The sequence below is a fragment of the Zalophus californianus genome, chromosome 14, assembly GCF_009762305.2.
Source record: "Zalophus californianus isolate mZalCal1 chromosome 14, mZalCal1.pri.v2, whole genome shotgun sequence".
Taxonomy (NCBI): Eukaryota; Metazoa; Chordata; class Mammalia; order Carnivora; family Otariidae; genus Zalophus; species Zalophus californianus.
Window position 1 is genome coordinate 16382737 of NC_045608.1, and position 16171 is coordinate 16398907.

The window sequence follows — 16171 nt, forward strand, 5'->3', positions numbered from 1 at the left end:
TGAGCTCTCTCTCTCTCTGTCCCTGATAGAAAGATAGATAGATAGATAGATAGATAGATAGATAGATAGATAGATAAAATCTTAAATTAAAAAAAAAAGAACTGAAAGGAAAAAGAAACAAATCCACAATTGTGCATGGAGATTTCAATTCTCTAACTGAGAAAGACCAATAATTGAGAAAAAGCCCTTCAAAAGGAAGCCAGAGGAAGACCTAAGAAAATAATCCAAGAGCTGAAAAGCACCAAGACATAAGGCCCACAAAGCGCTGGTCTGAGGAGCACAAGAGACCCCAGGCCTTTGCTCACCACACCAAAGGGGTGGAGGGGTGGCCACAGAGCAGGAAAGGCTCCCCTCCTTTTGCTGGGTCCACAAACCTCCCCCAGAGGGAGGGAGGCACTTCAGTTCACACCACACTCCCCAGTGGCTTTCAATCCCTGACAAATCTGATGGGGGTCAGGGTTCAACACCCGCCCCCATGCAACTGGTTGATCATTTTCTCAGTTACCACACTCCAAAGCACACTGTGATCCACATATACAAGATACACACGCACACATGCAGGAAAGCACACATACGTGCACACCAGCCTGACTCCTTTCCTCCTATCTCTCTAGTGGCCCTCAGTGGCATCACTGAGTAGGAATCCAAATGGAGTCTAAGGGTGCAAGGTGGCTCAGTCATTTCAGCCTCTGACTCTTGGTTTAGGCTCAGGTCCTGATCTCATGGTTGTGAGCCCAGCTCAGCGTGGAGTCTGCTTGAGATTCTCTCTCCCTCTCCCTCTGCCCCTCCTGTTCATGCTCTCTCTCTCTCTCTCAAATAAATAAATCTTAAAAAGAAAAGAAAAGAAAAAAAAAGAAAGAAAAGAAAGAAAGAAAGAAAGAAAGAAAGAAAGTCAGTCAGTCAGTCAGTCTAACCAAAGGGGCTGGATGGGACACAATGGGCTAAAGCAGTCTCCAGATTCCAACCCTGGTTCCGCCACATACCAACAATTCCCCTCAGGCAAATCCCTTACTTACCCTCACTGTGCTTTAGCACTGGCATCCACAAAAATACCTACTTCATAAGGTTGTTATGAAGGGGAAATAATGCAAGTGAGGCACTTAGAACAATGTCTAGCACAGGGTAAACATTATAGTAATGGTGGCAATTATTCAATTATGTAAATATACATGCACTGAGAAGATTTTACAGAAATGCACTAAAATATTAATTGTGGTTCTCTCTGATTATCTCTGAGTTTTCATCATTTCCTTCTTTGCATCTCTGTACCTTTTTTTTTTTTAAGTAGGCTCCACACCCAACGTGGGGCTCAAATTCACAACCCTGAGATCAAGGGTCACATGCTCTACTGACTGAGCCAGCCAGGCACCCTTGTAGTTTTCAAATTTTCTACAATGAACAAGTATAATAACATTGATAATCAGGGAAAAGACAGTTAAATATTAAAAGTAAAATGGGGCGCCTGGGTGGCTCAGTCGGTTAAGCGGCTGGCTCTTGATTTCCGCTCAGGTCATGATCTCAGGGTCAGAAGATTGAGCCTGTGTGGGGCTCTGCCCTGGGTGTGGAGCTTGTTAAAATTCTCTCTCCCTCTGCCCCTCCCACCCCCCTCACACACTCTCTCTCAGGAAAAAAAAAAAAAAAAGATTCTCTCCCTCTCTCTCCCCTCCAAAAAAAAAAAGTAACATGAATACAATTAGTCCTTTTATTAGGCATTTACAACAATACAGAAAAATAAACTTTAAAAGCAGTGAAGAGACATAAACAACAACAAAAACTGAAAACAGGTATGCAAATAAAAACTTGAACACAAGTGGTCACAGCAATACTATTCACAACAGCCAAAATGTGGAAACCACCCAAACACCCATCCATTGACAAATGAATAAACAAAATGCAGTACATATCCATACAATGTAATATTATGCAGCCATAAAAAGGAATGAAGTACTGATTTATGCTAGAACATGGACGAACCTCAAAAACAGTATGCTGGGGTAGGGGGATGGGTTAGCCTGGTGATGGGTATTAAAGAGGGCACATTCTGCATGGAGCACTGGGTGTTATGCACAAACAATGAATCATGGAACACTACATCAAAAACTAATGATGTAATATATGGTGATTAACATAACAATAAAAAAATTTTTTAAAAACCAGTATGCTGAATGAAAGAAGCCAATCACAAAAGGCCACATACTATAAGATTCCACTTATATGAAATATCCTGAATAGGCAAATCCAAAGAGACAGAAAGCAGATTAGTGATCACCAGGGGTTGGGGGAGGTGGTAAGGGGGAAAGATTGCTGAATGGGTACGGGGACTCCTCTGGGGTGATGAAATAGTCTAGGCACAGCTGGGTGGCTCAGTGGGTTAACTCCTGATCATGATCTCAGGGTCGTGAACTCAAGCCCCCCCATCGGGCTCCACGCTCAGTGAGGAGTCTGCTTCTCCCTCTCCCTCTGCCGTGCCCCCCCTTCCCCACCTGTGCTCTGTCTCTCCAAAATATAAAATCTTTAATTAAAAAAATAGGGGCGCCTGGGTGGCTCAGTCGGTTGAGCGGCTGCCTTCAGCTCGGGTCATGATCCTGGGGTCCTGGGATCGAGCCCCGCATCCGGCTCCCTGCTCGGCAGAGAGCCTGCTTCTCCCTCTCCCTCTGCCTGCCGCTCTGCCTACTTGTGCTCTCTCTCTCTCTGTCAAATAAATAAATAAAATCTTTAAAAATAAAATAAATAAAATAAAAAAATAAAATAAAATGGTCACTTGTGTGTTGTGTGAATTTCACTTTATTTAAAAAAAACAACAACAACACAGTGAAGGGTATGTATATCATCTGGGTGCTTACATATTTATAAATGTACAGAAAAGATACACACCAAACTGTTAACAATATTACTAGTTACCCCTGGTGGGGAAAGGACAAACATTTTCTCTTAGGCCTTTTTAAAATTTTTGTAATAAGCATGTATCTTTTTGACATAAAAACTTTTGACAAAAGTAACAGTATCAGATACAAAATGACAGGAGAAAGGTCCCTAGAGAAAAACAAGCTTGAGGCTACACTGTGGCAGGTGTGTAGTTCTAGAAATGAAGAAAACCAGGACCCTACATATTCCTCAAAAAGGGTAAGAAAGAGGAAAAAACACAGTTCTGCTCTACTACTGAGTGTTCTGGGCAAGTGCTTTCTCCTCAGAGCGCTTCGGGCTTGACCACCCATAACAGGCATGGATTGAACCTTGTGATTTTCAAATGTTTTTACACTGTTATTTTCAATGTTTTAAAAAGCCTCAAAACTCCTTGTGCAATTGCAGTCTTTGATAAAAGTCCAATATAGAAACTGATAAAAAGTGCGTCACTCTGACTGAGGAAGGTAATGGGCTGGAGACCCCACACACACACACCCGTAGGGGATATCCTAAGACTTCTTCCAGCTCTGTCAGTGTAGGGAGGCCTCTAAGGAAGACTGGATGGGTCCAGAACCACAGAAAGGGGAGCGCTGACTCATTACACCCAACAGAACATTCAGAGGACAAATCTCACGGGCAGAAGAAGGGAGAAGAGGAAGGGCAGAGTAGAGATGACGTCCAAGACAAAGATGCCAAAAGGAGCTGCTACCAGCAACACCATCAACAGCCAGTGACCAGCAAACCAAGGGTCCCGGGGGGACAGACGGACTGTGACACCCCTGGCCCCCGTGCCTCTGAACGAGGTCAGGCAGAGAACAGCTATCTCCAGGTCAGCATTCCTGCTGCTCTCAGGGCGCAAACAGGATGTTTGGAAGCAGATGACCACAAGTGACCACAGGAAGCTGTGACAACTGCCTCCAGGTGACACCTCTCTTCTTTCCCCAGCTTGTTTCCGGCGTGGATGCCTCAGGCAGGCAAAAAGACTTCAAGTACTGACTTCCGAAGAGAGAAAAGGGGCAGAAATTCTTGGAAAGTTCAGGACACAGGAGAAGAGGCCATCTGAGCTGATGAGGCAGGGAGGAAATGAGGCCACCCCACTACCCAGCAGCTCACCCCAAGGGTGCAGGTAGGCTGACTGTACTAAGGAAGGGTGAGGAAGCCCCACATCACTCACAGCGCCAGGACAGGCAACATGTGACCAAGCAAGCCCAGCAGGGTAGCCACGTCAGGTCTCTGAGGCACGGCCTCTCCTTCAAGCCCACCCCGGAAGAGCCAGGCCAACTTGGCTGTCCTGGACTTCAGCAGTGATGAGAAACCACCCTAGTGGGTCGGCCAGGCCAGGAGTCCAGGGGCGGGGGATGGCAAATCCAGAGGAAACAAGTGCAGGCTATGGGACACTCCCATTTCCACCTAAGGAAGAGGAATGTTCCTGGAAACAGAGAGTGAGGAAAAGCCTGGCCAGGATTCTCTGAACCACTTCTACCTCCCCATGGAGTTCAGGGCTGACCTAACAGATTCACGGCCCCTAAAAAGTCCCAGAGGCAGGCAGGGCAGCCCAGCCACTGGGCCAGCTTCTTGCTATTAGCTGGGTTCACTCGACTGACAAAAACTTCAGTTTATGGTCCAGAACACCAAATTCTCCCTTTCTTTCCTGCTACTAGGAGCCTCAGTGGCCTAGACCCATCCCGTGAGGCTTTAGAGATGTCATGGAGCATCCTTCACGGCCTTCCTTGACCAGAGGAAGGCCTGTGGGTTCTGGGAGAAGCCCAGTGCTAAACCGGAAAGTGGATCCCAGGGCCACTCTCTGTGGCAGCTCTCATATGTTAGTGTTAGATGAGCAATTAGTATGAACCAAGCCACTGAATGACCTCTTTCCCCAGCCACTTCCTTCTCAAAGCCACCAAAGAGGCTCTGCGGAAATGCAAGGTCTTAAGAACCAAAACCCAACTTAATACCACCAGCACTAGGGGACAACCATTTCATCTGCAGAGTTGCGCCCCCAAGCTCTCTACCCCACAGGGCGATGAGAGTCCCAAATCACATCCTCCCAGGAGATAACCCAAGTCTGATTCCTCCCTCAGGCTCAGCTGAATGGTCAACCAGGCTCATGTGCACTAAATGTTTGCCACCTGTCCTCTTTACCCACTACTACTCAACACTGGGGAAAAGTAAAAAAAAAATTAAAATTAAAATAAACAAATGTTTGCCACCAAGGCCACAACAAACACAGGCAGCAGACTGGTGAAGTGGAGAGGAGACAGAGGAGGCCAAGGCCATCGTTTCTTGGCCTTTTGGCTAAGATCAAGTGTAGAGAAAGCCAAGGCCCCCAAGCAATGTTTTGATTATTCCCAGCAGGAATGATAATAACAACCATCACCATTTATTGGGTACTTTATTTTTAAGACTGATTTATTTGGGGGGGTCTCAAGCAGATTCCCCGCTGAGCATAGAGCCTGACACAGAGCTCAATCCCACAACCCCGAGATCATGACCTGAGCCAAAAGCAAAAGTCAGACACTTAACCGACTGAGCCACCCAGGCACCCCGCCCCCTTACTGAGTACTTTAAAGCACTTCTAGAAGTGTGCCTGTTTCACTGAGGCTAAGGGTGTAAGGTGACCTGCAAGGGTCATGCAGTCAGCAAGTGGGAGCAATGATACAGACCCAGGAGGGCTGATGTCAGAGCCTGTGTTCTGTCCGCGGCACTACGCGGCCTCCCCACCAACCTATAACCCAGACGGTCGCCTACTCCGATTCTCCAGCAGAAGAGGTTTGCTGGAGGTCTGGCATCACGATGGGTGTCCGCAGTTCAAACCCATTTAATCATCAACCACCATCAAATATTAAGCAACTGCAGAGAACCGAGCTGAACTTGGCACTGAGGGAAGCTCGAAAGGCAGATAAGATCCCTGTCTTGAAGGGGCCTACAGGGCAGAGGGGGAGACAAAAGGAAAGAAGCCCAATTTACATTATACTGAAGTGGGAGGGTCAAGAGGTGGCTGGTTTGAACCAGAAAAAAGCCTTCTCAAGGTAGCCACTGCAGAAATCTTAAGAGGAGGAGGGGGAGGGGGGACAGACACGTAAGGAGGCAATTTTCTGCAACTTGGACCAAGATCCAGACTCTAGGGGCGCCTGGGTGGCTCAGTCATGAAGCGTCTGCCTTCGGCTCAGGTCATGATCTCAGGGTCCTGGGATCAAGCACCACATTGGGCTCCCTGCTCAGCAGAGAGCCTGCTTCTCCCTCTGCTCCTCCCCGTTTGTGCTTTCTCTGTCTGCCTCTCTTTCTCTCTCTCTCTCTCTCTCTCTCTCTCTCTGTCAAATAAATAAATAAATAAATCTTTAAAAAAAAAAAAAAAAAAGATCCAGACTCTAGGCCCAGCTAAGTGCTTGGAGTAGTCAGAAGTTATATCTAACACAGAGAATGAAGCTTAGGAAAGCCCCTAGATGGGACGCTTGGCTGGCTCAGCCAGTGGAGTACACAACACTTGGGTCTCGGGGTTGTGAGTTCGAGCCCCATATTGGGTGTAAAGATTACTTTTTTTATAAGTAATTAAACAAATAAATAAATAAAATCTTGAAAAGAAACCCCCTAGATTTAGCAAGTGTGTATTTGCCATAAACGTGGGGCAGAAAGATAGCATTCTAAGAACCTCCCCAAGCAGGCCCAATGCAGGCCAACGGAGAAGACCAATGAGAGGGCTGGAGCTGTTGAGGCCAACCCAGTGGTGCCTTGGAGGACGGGCATCCAGTGCAGCCCACTGATTTCTTCAAAAGAGACAACATACAGATTTGTATGTGTAACTCCTAATGTTTTAAATGTTGGCAACCACAGTTGACCGTTGAACAACAGAGGGGTTAAGGGCACCGACTCCCTGAGAAGTTGAAAATCTACATATAACTTCTTTTTTTTAATAACATCAACGTTTTAATAAGTGGCTTCTGTCAGTCAAGTTATGAAAATCCACATATAATTTTTGAGTACCCCCAAAATGTAGCGGCTAATAGCTTGCTGTTGACCAGAAGCCTTACTGATAATATAAACAGTCGATGAAAACGTATTCTGTATGTATATTATATTTTATGCACGTATTTTGTATATTACATATTATATTCTTAGAACAGAGTAAGCTAGAGAAAAGAAAACGTTAAGGAAATCATAAGGAAGAGAAAATGCATTGACAGAACTATACTGTCTTTATTTTTTTAAGAAGATTTTTATTTATTTATTTGACAGAGACAGAGAGAGAGACAGCGAGAGAGGGAACACAAGCAGGGGGAATGGGAGAGGGGAGAGGCAGGCGTCCCGCTGAGCAGGGAGCCCGATGCAGGACTCGATCCCAGGACCCCGGGATCATGACCTGAGCCGAAGGCAGATGCCTAACGATTGAGCCACCCAGGTGCCCTATACGTATTTATTTTTTAAAAAAACCACATATAAGTGGACCCACACAGTTGAAACCCGTGTTATTTAAGGATCCAACAGTAATTTGGAATATTTTTAAATATTATGAAGGCCAAGCAACATGGGTCTTCAGGCCAAATCTAACCTGTGGTTCCAGTATGAAGAACCAAAAAGAGAATGGGTTTGGTGCCAGAGGACCTAAGGTGACACTCAGGTCAAGCTCTTCCATCAGGATCTGGGTGACAGTGGGTGTGCCCCTAAGTCCCTGAAGCTGCAGTTTAGCTTCCTCATCTGCAAAATGGGGAAAACTAGCACCCAACCCAAAGAATTGTGGTCAGAATCATTTTTTTTTAAGATTTTATTTATTTATTTGAGAGAGAGAGAGAATGAGAGAGAGAGAAAGCACATGAGGGGGGGGAGGGTCAGAGGGAGAAGCAGACTCCCCACCCAGCAGGGAGCCCGATGCGGGACTCTCCAGGGACTCCAGGATCATGACCTGAGCCGAAGGCAGTCACCCAGCCAACTGAGCCACCCAGGCGCCCGGTCAGAATCCTTACCAACAGTGATGAAGCACACAAAAATGTCTAAATCTTAAAGTGTTGAGCAAAGGGCCATGATGTCACACAGGCCGAGAGAAGAGAGGGGACAATCACAGAGAGAGCAGACAATGCCTGAGGCCACGAAGAGAGAGTGAGGAGGAAATGAGCTGGGTCTTTGCTGGCCTGCAGGCCGGAAGAATCTGGACAATAGAATCCACGTCAGGGGTGGAAATATAAATTTAGGAGTCGCCAGCACACAAGTGAAAAGAGAGATCACACAAGTAGATAAATTAACCTAGGTACCTAGGAGCAAAACAGGGAGCCAGCAGAAGCCTTTGGAGTAACACAGAGGTGGGCCCCCCCAGAGGGATTCGAGAAGGAAGTGGGGAAGGCAGCTGGTGGGGGGGTGTCTGTGGAGAAGCAGATCTCAAGGGAGAGAGGGGGAAATATGGCCACTAAAGAGCGGGATGCATTCTTAGCAGAAGAAAAAACGTAGAAGAATGGCCCAGGCTGTGTTAAAAACAGAAAACGAGCAAAGTAAAGACGTGACAAAGAAGTTAGAAGGGGCAGATGGGTAAAGAGGGAACCAGAAGAAAAAGGGACCCATGGATGGCCACGTCAGGTCTACGCTGATGGGATACACGGGGGTGGGGGGGGCCCTCATAAAAGGTGCTGAGGTGGATGAACAGACAGCCGTGGAGGTCCATCTGCTGTGTGCCAGGAGCTCCCACACCCCTCGTCGCCCGCGGACTCCCAACGATGCAGGAGGCAGGTTGCAGGCCCATTTTACAGCCTGCTTTCAACAGGATTTTTTGTCGAGAGCAAGGCCCAGGTCTCCAGGGCTTATTCAAAAGGATACACAGACTGCTGTCCAGAGGCGTCTCAAGCAGCCTGAGGATCCATGAGCTAAACCGAAAAGAGCTCCCCAGAGGCTTCCGCCCACCTTCACGCTCACCCAGGGCTCTACTATTCAAACAGCTGCAAATGTGCGCCCTGCTCTCCCCAACAAGAAAACAGAACAGAACATGGCTGTCTCTGCCAAGTGAGTTCTGAATAAGCTGCATTCCATTTCATTAAAACAATTACCTGAGTCCCAGCCAAGAATTACATACAGCTTCCTCACAGCACCGCCCCTCCCCCCCATAAAACACACATCATGCTGCGTTTCAAACAGGCAGAGAAAGGCCATGGCACACCACTCTGAGCCCTCACTAGGAAGATCCCTTGATCCCCACCAAGCGGCGAGCCTCTGTGTCCTTGCAGGCCGACAGACAGACGTGGGTCTCAAAGCAGACCCTCGTGTGAAGTGCTCCCCTTACAAGAAAGAGCCTGCTGGCTGCCCAAAATGTTCCTAGTAGGCACCAGGCCCTCAAAGCCAAGGGGACCACTGGTGCCAGAATCCAGCTGTTTTTCCCAAACAGATGGGAGGCCCAAGTGGCCCAGCTCTGAGTCAGCACAAAACAAGACAAGAGGGACCTGGGAGTGGGGATTCCAGGAGAGGCCGGCTGAAGGCTGGATGGCCAGACCTGAGCTGCAAGCAAGAGCCCGGGGGCCACTCTGGCCCACGCTGCCCACAGGCTAGTGGTGTTCTTTTGGCCACAGATAAGAGGTTCATGATGTGAGGCAAATGGCATTTCGTCCCCTCCCCCAGGCTCCAGCTGCCCAGAGGCTATTCTTTTGTAAAGCCTTGCTCTGCATCCCACCCAGGCAACCCTCTCCAAACTCTGCCCAGAGCCCAGCATCTCCCTTGCCTTGACCCTGGTCTGATTAACGTCCCCACACCCAAAATAACCCCGGAGGCTGCCTCCGCACTGTGGAAGCTCGCTGTCTCCGGCCGGCCCTGTCCTTTTTACTGCCTGGGTCATTGTGGCTGTGTGCCCCAACCCGAGCTGAGAGTTGTCGGTCCTGACCATCCCTGGCCTGCTTGGCTCCTGCCGGCCCACCCAGTCTTTCCACTGGGGGTGCAGCGTCCCAGGGGGCCGAGGGTCACAGGTGGACACTTCTTACACTCCTGGCTGAATAACCCTGAGCCCGCTATTGAGTAAGCCACGTTTTACTTTTTTCCAACTTTTGATCATGGAAGTGTCTAAACATACAGAGAAGGTGAAAGAGCATTTCAATGAGCACCCACATACCCTCTACCTAGATTCAGTCATTAACATTTTGCCATTTTGTATAAACAGGCACACATACTTGCAGGCTTTCTCTTTCTCTCTCTCTCTCTCTCTCTATATATATATCCCTTTCTTTTTACTGTATCATTTCAAACTGAGTTTCAGACATCATGACATTTTACTCCCAAATACTTTTAACACGCACCTAACAATGATAATATTACCCATAAAACCACAATACCACAATCACAACACAAGAAATAAGCATTAAAAGGCCATCTTTAAGAGAAAACTTGGCCACTGGGGGCTCTGCCGGGCCTGGCCAACCACACGTTCTGCCTGCCACTGGCCCAGCGTCCAAGGCCTCCCTGGAGAGGCCAGCCCTGAGTCCCACTGGTTAGGCAATCAATCCATTAGCTGGAAGACTTTATCGGGACGTGAATGCACGCTTCAGGCCAGATGTGAGACTCCCAACAGGCCCCCAACTGAAGAGGCAAAGTAGACCTGGGGGCTGGGAAGGCTCTGGGCCTATCCTGGGGAGGAGACAATTCCTGGACACCCCTTTTAATCAGGAGCTTTGTCAGGGTTTCTGGGAAAACTCAGCCCCCCCTAATTCTCTCTCGCCCTCTCTCCCTCCCAGAGGAAATTCTCAATTCTCCACCTTAAAAGACTTCCTCCTCTGGAAATGGGCCGGCTCCAGCTGGTGGCAACATAGAAACACCTGGATGAAGACAGGAGCACATCTGTATGGGCCAAGGGCATGGAGGGCTTGATTCCAATTCCAACCAGGCGTAGAAGAGGGACCTCAGAGGGCTACCCTCTGCCCCAAGGGGAACAGGTGACTGAAGGAGGGGGGGAGAATGGGGGTTGGGAGGGCCTTGAGCAGGAGACCCTCTGCCACAAGTGTCCAGCAGCCCATCCCGAGAAAGACAGAAGGAGAGGGAAGAAGCCCAGAGAACAGGAAGGGGTTGGATAGGGGAGACTGTGGGGAGGGGAAGAATGGAGGCTGTGGGGAGGGGGCAGAAAAGATTTTTAGCATCCTAGAAATGGAAAACAACCAAACCAATAGGCAAGCGAGATCCGATCCAGCATTATGGGAACAGAGGTGTAAAAATGGTTACAAGCCCGACTCTGCATTTAAACCTCAGCCCTGCCACTCACTAGTTAACAGAATTTGGGTAAGGGGGCTAACCCTCTCTGTGCCTCAGTTTCGTCGTCTGTAAAATGGACAGTAGTAATAATAATAGAACCTGTGCCTCCTATGGCCGACATGAGTCAGGGAAACAATGCACGTAAGGTGCCCAGCACAGTGCCTGTACACAGTTTAAGTGCTCAATAAAAACTATGGGAAAGAGTTCTACAGCTGTTTGTTATTATTAATGAAGGCACTGAGACCAGGACAACCCAGGGAAGGGCTGCAATGAGGCGGAGGCGGGAGGAGTTTTTCCACTCTCTGGCCTTGGAACAAGGTAAAGGCCCAAGGAAGCTCTGGAGGGTCAGCACACTCCACGCATGGTGAGTTATATGGGGGACAGGCGCTGCTTAGAGCTCCTGCGGTAACTCCGGCCTTCTGAGCGGCCCTCCAGCCAAAGACCCACCCAGCCTCTCAATGCATGGCCATCACTGGGGAAGCTGGAGGGAATACTGCGAGGCTCCCTTGGAAGACCTCCAACCCACAGCGGCAGGGCTATGGCCCCAGCAACCCGAACCTCTCCACACGGAGCAGCAGACAGCTTAGCACAACGGAAAGCGCACCTGCCTGAGAACCAAACGCACCGGGTTCGGAGCCCAGCTCCGCACCTCACTAGCGTACAGCCCAGAACATCCGGCATGGATGCGGAACGCACCATCGCTCCCCAGGCTGCCTCTGCCGCGGGGCAGCAGCTGGGTGCCCTGACCCTGGCCTAACACACAGAGGCACCACAGACAGGCAAGCCCGAAGTGCAGACTTTCCATGGAAACAGGGAGGCTCCGTAGCCCGGAATGCCCCAGGCAACTGCCCTGCTCCCCTAGCACTCCCCCTAAGGACAATGAGGCACTGTTTTTCAGAGGGTCAAGACTGCTGAGAAGCTGAAAGAAGACATGTCCAGATTCTAACAGCAACTGGGCATTGCCAACAGCTGGCTGTTACCCCTGTAAGAGATGGGAAGGCAAAGCTATCAAGGTCTGAACTGGACCCACGCTTTACCATAGAGGCCGTTTATTCGGGATGGCCCCCAGGGCACAAATTTTGAAGGTAACTAGCAATTAGTCAGCAAGCCCATGGCTCACCCCCCAGTTAGTCACCTCACCCAGCACTTAACCTTATTATAATTTAGTTCACCAGATCTGGAATTGGATCAGTCTGTGTTCCAACCCCAGCTTCCCCCAGTGAACCTCCCAGGGCTCGTTTCCCCATCTGTAAAGCGGAGATAAAACACCTCCCTCTCGGAATGGCAGTGATCATACCCCTAAAATGCTGAGTCCGATGCCTGTCTCCCATCAAGCACACGTGACCTTTATTGGACCGCAGCTGTGGTCACAGCCCCCCCAAGAGCACTAGGAACATGAACGAGGGGAGAGCGAGGAGTTAGGTCCGAAACCGTAATCAGAGTGCATCTCAGCGTTGTGGGAACTCTGTCCAGGAAACTCCAGCCAGAACTCAACAGAGTGAACCCCGGGCCAAACCAGCATCTAAACAGTAACGGGGAAAAGCCGCCAGCAGCCACCCCTGCAGCACAGAGAGAACACACAGGGAAGGGCAGTGTTTCTGTTTTTCTGCCCAAAGAGCTATAAATTTGTAACTTATTAAACAGCACATGGTGAGGCTGTCACTAGTCGCTTTGGGGAGGGTAGAGTCCCCCAATTTTTAAGACCCCCCCCGAAAAAAACCAAGTCACAGCAGAGACTCTGCCACCTCTAGCCTTGCCACAGGACAGACCATAAACTCCCCTGTTTCAGGAACCAGGAGGCTCACAGCTGAGAGCACTCTCAGGAGAAAAGTAAAAACAAGAGGCCTGGCCTTTGTGTCCACCCTAACTAAGGAAAACAGCTGAGGTGCAGCCATCCAGGCAGCTGATGGGGGCTGAGCACAGAGGCAAATTCCTCTCCCCTTCCAGCTCGCCCCACTGCTCCCACCCGGGGGCTCCGGGGCAGCCAGGCGTGGCTGGCCTCCTGGGAGCTTGGGCCAAGGAAGTCAGGCAGCCCAGAACAACTGGGGAGTCTGCTGGAAGGCGGCAGAAGTTACAGGCGGCAGCCACCACTCCCCTGCGACCCCTCCTTCACGTGCTGCTCACCCCCTCCTCAGGAAGAAAGACCCCTTGGTACACGAGAGCTGCAGATCTAGGAGCCAAGGACTGGGCTTCTCTAGTCATGGTTTGGTCATTCCGTGGCGGTACAGCCTTGGGCAAGTGAATCAACCTCTCTGAGTCCGTTTTCTCCATTTGTAAAAGGCAGGTAGTATGAGAGCAGTGGCCCTAAGTAAGGGGCTCTTATAAAGGGTTGCTGTGAGGGAGGACGGGACAAGTTGAGGTATGGGGAAGCACTCCATAAACAGCAAATTTCAATTCCTGCGGTCCCCTCTGCCAGTATACTCTTTTCCCCGAGACTCAACTCAGTTTCCTGGCCCTAAATGGAAGACTGTCAGAAAACAGGAATTCTGGACTCCAACAGCAAACTCTACAAAACTCTCTCAGACCTTCAAACAGTACCGTGTGTAAGGGACTATAGAAAAGCAAGAGAGGGCGCCTGGGTGGCTCAGTTGGTTAAGCGACTGCCTTCGGCTCAGGTCATGATCCTGGAGTCCCCGGGATCGAGTCCCACATCGGGCTTCCTGCTCAGCAGAGAGTCTGCTTCTCCCTCTGACCCACTTCCCTCTCGTGCTTTCTATCTCTCATTCTCTCTCTCTCTCTCTCTCAAATAAATAAATAAAATCTTTAAAAAAAAAAAAGAAAAGAAAAGCAAGAGAAACACATCAGCATTTTAGAAACCGAGAAACTCTGCTCCCCAGTTCCTGCTGGGAAAGCATCAAGACTTTCAGATCCTGGTTCAAAAAACATCCCCCAGTCTCCTCTCAGCTTATTTTTTATGTGAAAAAAATACCTGCCTGCAAGCCATGCCAACCTTGAGTGTGTTAGAAAAATGGGTGCCAAGCCTGACCCAAAGGCAGAACTATGCTTGGCAGCCACCACACTCTGCAAAACAGGCAGGACTGCACACCATCCCCAGCACCAGGATCTCTCGGCGGCGCCCTGATCTTTTGCAAAAGGAAGCTGGCGGTCCTCCTCCCTGCCCCCTTGGAAGTCCAGCACCTACAAATAGCCAGTCTTAACTTAGTGCCCTGTGCGCTTGGGGGCGGCCAGTCAGAGCTGTCTGATGAATCTACTCCTCAGAGGCTGGGACAGAGAAAGCATCAGTGGTCACACAAGCCACCCACAGTCCAGAGAGGGAAGACAAGGCTCCTACAGAGAAGAAACTCCCCCCCCCCCACACCAATACCTCCCCAGCTCAGAGGCCCTCTGGCTACAGGCATGAAGGGGAGGGAGAGAGGAGTGAAGAGTGAATCCTCTCACTCCAGGGTTCAGGTCACTGAAGGCATTCCTAGAACCCTGGCATGAACCCCCTTGGGTTTAGTGTCAGGTTTCAGGAGATACTTTTCCCTGTCCTAACACCAGATCAAGACTGGACTGAAAAAAAAAAAAAAAAAAAAAGACTGGACTGAAAAGAGTAGTTGGGGAGCTCTGATAACATGAAAACAGTAAAACTCTGTTATGGGCCTCCTGTCCTCCTTACCTGTGTGGCCTCCAGCAAGGCTGGATGCTGGGGGGTGGGAGGAACTCTGCCAGCCCGGACAAGTCCAGAGATGGCCATACCGTGGGGCCCACTTCCCACCTCATTCCCCTGGCACTGCACCAGACTCTGGGAGCGGGGGAAGAATCATGTCTCCCCAGCTTACTCTTCTAGGATTAGGCTCATCTGTGATAGGAAAGGGGAGGGGCTGGTCCACAGAGTGGACAGGGCAGTCGGGAAGTGGAGTGACCAGCCCATGAAACAGGGTGCCCAGACCTGGGTTGGGCGGGGGGATAGGACAGAGAGAAACTTGTCTTTGTGGGGGTATGGTCATTGGAGGCTCATCTTTAACTTGTGAAATGAAAGGGGTGGCCTTGGAGGGGCTATCCCTGAAGCAGAGGTCCTTAAAGGGGTGGGAGCAGGTCCTGGAAATGAGGGACCAACCGAGAGTTTCGGCAGCTGTTGTTCCCCGAGTTGGGCGGCCGATCAGTGAGGTGGGGGGGTGGGGGAGCCGGCTGTGAAGGGAGGGTCCCACAGCGGGGGAGGCGATGTGGTGCAGGCAGTAGGGGGTCCGTCCCTGGGGCGGACGGGGCGGGTCCCTGAGGTGCAAGCTGGCCCCTACGGCTGGTCTAGAGGATGGGGGTGGGTCCCCGAGGTCCGGGGTCCGGAGGTGGGGCCGTCCCCGAGGCGGGGGCTGGCGGCTGTGAGGTCGGCGGCGAGGCCGGCCTGGCCCGGGACTCAGGCCCAGCCGGGGATCCCGGCCCCGCGGAACCCCAGTATGCAGCGAGCTGAGCCGGGACCCGGGCCGCCGGGGGCGGGATACCACGGCCCCCGCCGCTCGCTCGCGCCCGCCCGACCCGGGGCCGCGCGCCCCCCGCAGCCTCCTCCCTCGGCCTCCCGCTTACTCACCGAGGTCGTCCATGGCGGGACCGCGGGCGCCGGGAGCCGGCTCGGCGTCCCGCTCTCTGCCCGTCCCGGGGCCGCTCCTCTCTGCCCCACAACTTTTCCGCCGCGAGCCTCAGCCCGGAACGGAACGCGCCGCCGCCGCGCGCGCCCCGCCCCCGCGAGCACGCGCGCCCCGCCCCCGCCCGCGGTCGCCCCCGGGAGCAAGCTGGCCCCGCCCCGTGCGCACGCTAGCCCCGCCCCGCCGCCGGCCCGCGAGCGCGCGCCCAGGTGGCGGTGGGCCACGCCGGGCGGAGCGGCGGCGCCCCCTCGCGGCCGAGTCGGCAGGTGGGAGGCTCCCAGGCCTTCAGGCCCTGCGGTCAGTCTCTGTCCGTCTCAAAGTCACATGCCTGACCGTCTGGCTGACAGATCCATCTCCTGTGTTGACATCTCACAGTCTGACCTGCGTCTGTCCATCCATCAGTCACTCACTCATCACATGTCCATCCACTGGAGAGTCATATTTTGTCCACCAGTCTGTCTGTCTGTCTCCCATTAGGTCAT

At 51.2% G+C, this 16171-nt stretch overlaps 1 protein-coding gene across 4 annotated transcripts in view; it reads right to left on the reverse strand.

Annotated features, from left to right (window-relative positions):
• PXN (paxillin) overlaps window positions 1-15782 on the reverse strand; it is a 48255-nt gene extending 32473 nt beyond the window's left edge. For all 4 annotated transcript variants that reach the window (XM_027576130.2, XM_027576132.1, XM_027576131.1 and 1 more), the window contains exon 1: window positions 15635-15782. In XM_027576130.2, the coding sequence (XP_027431931.2) occupies window positions 15635-15647 (13 nt within the window). In that variant the 5' untranslated portion in view covers window positions 15648-15782. The remainder of the gene's footprint in view (window positions 1-15634) is intronic.
• Between the last annotated feature and the right edge of the window lie 389 nt (window positions 15783-16171).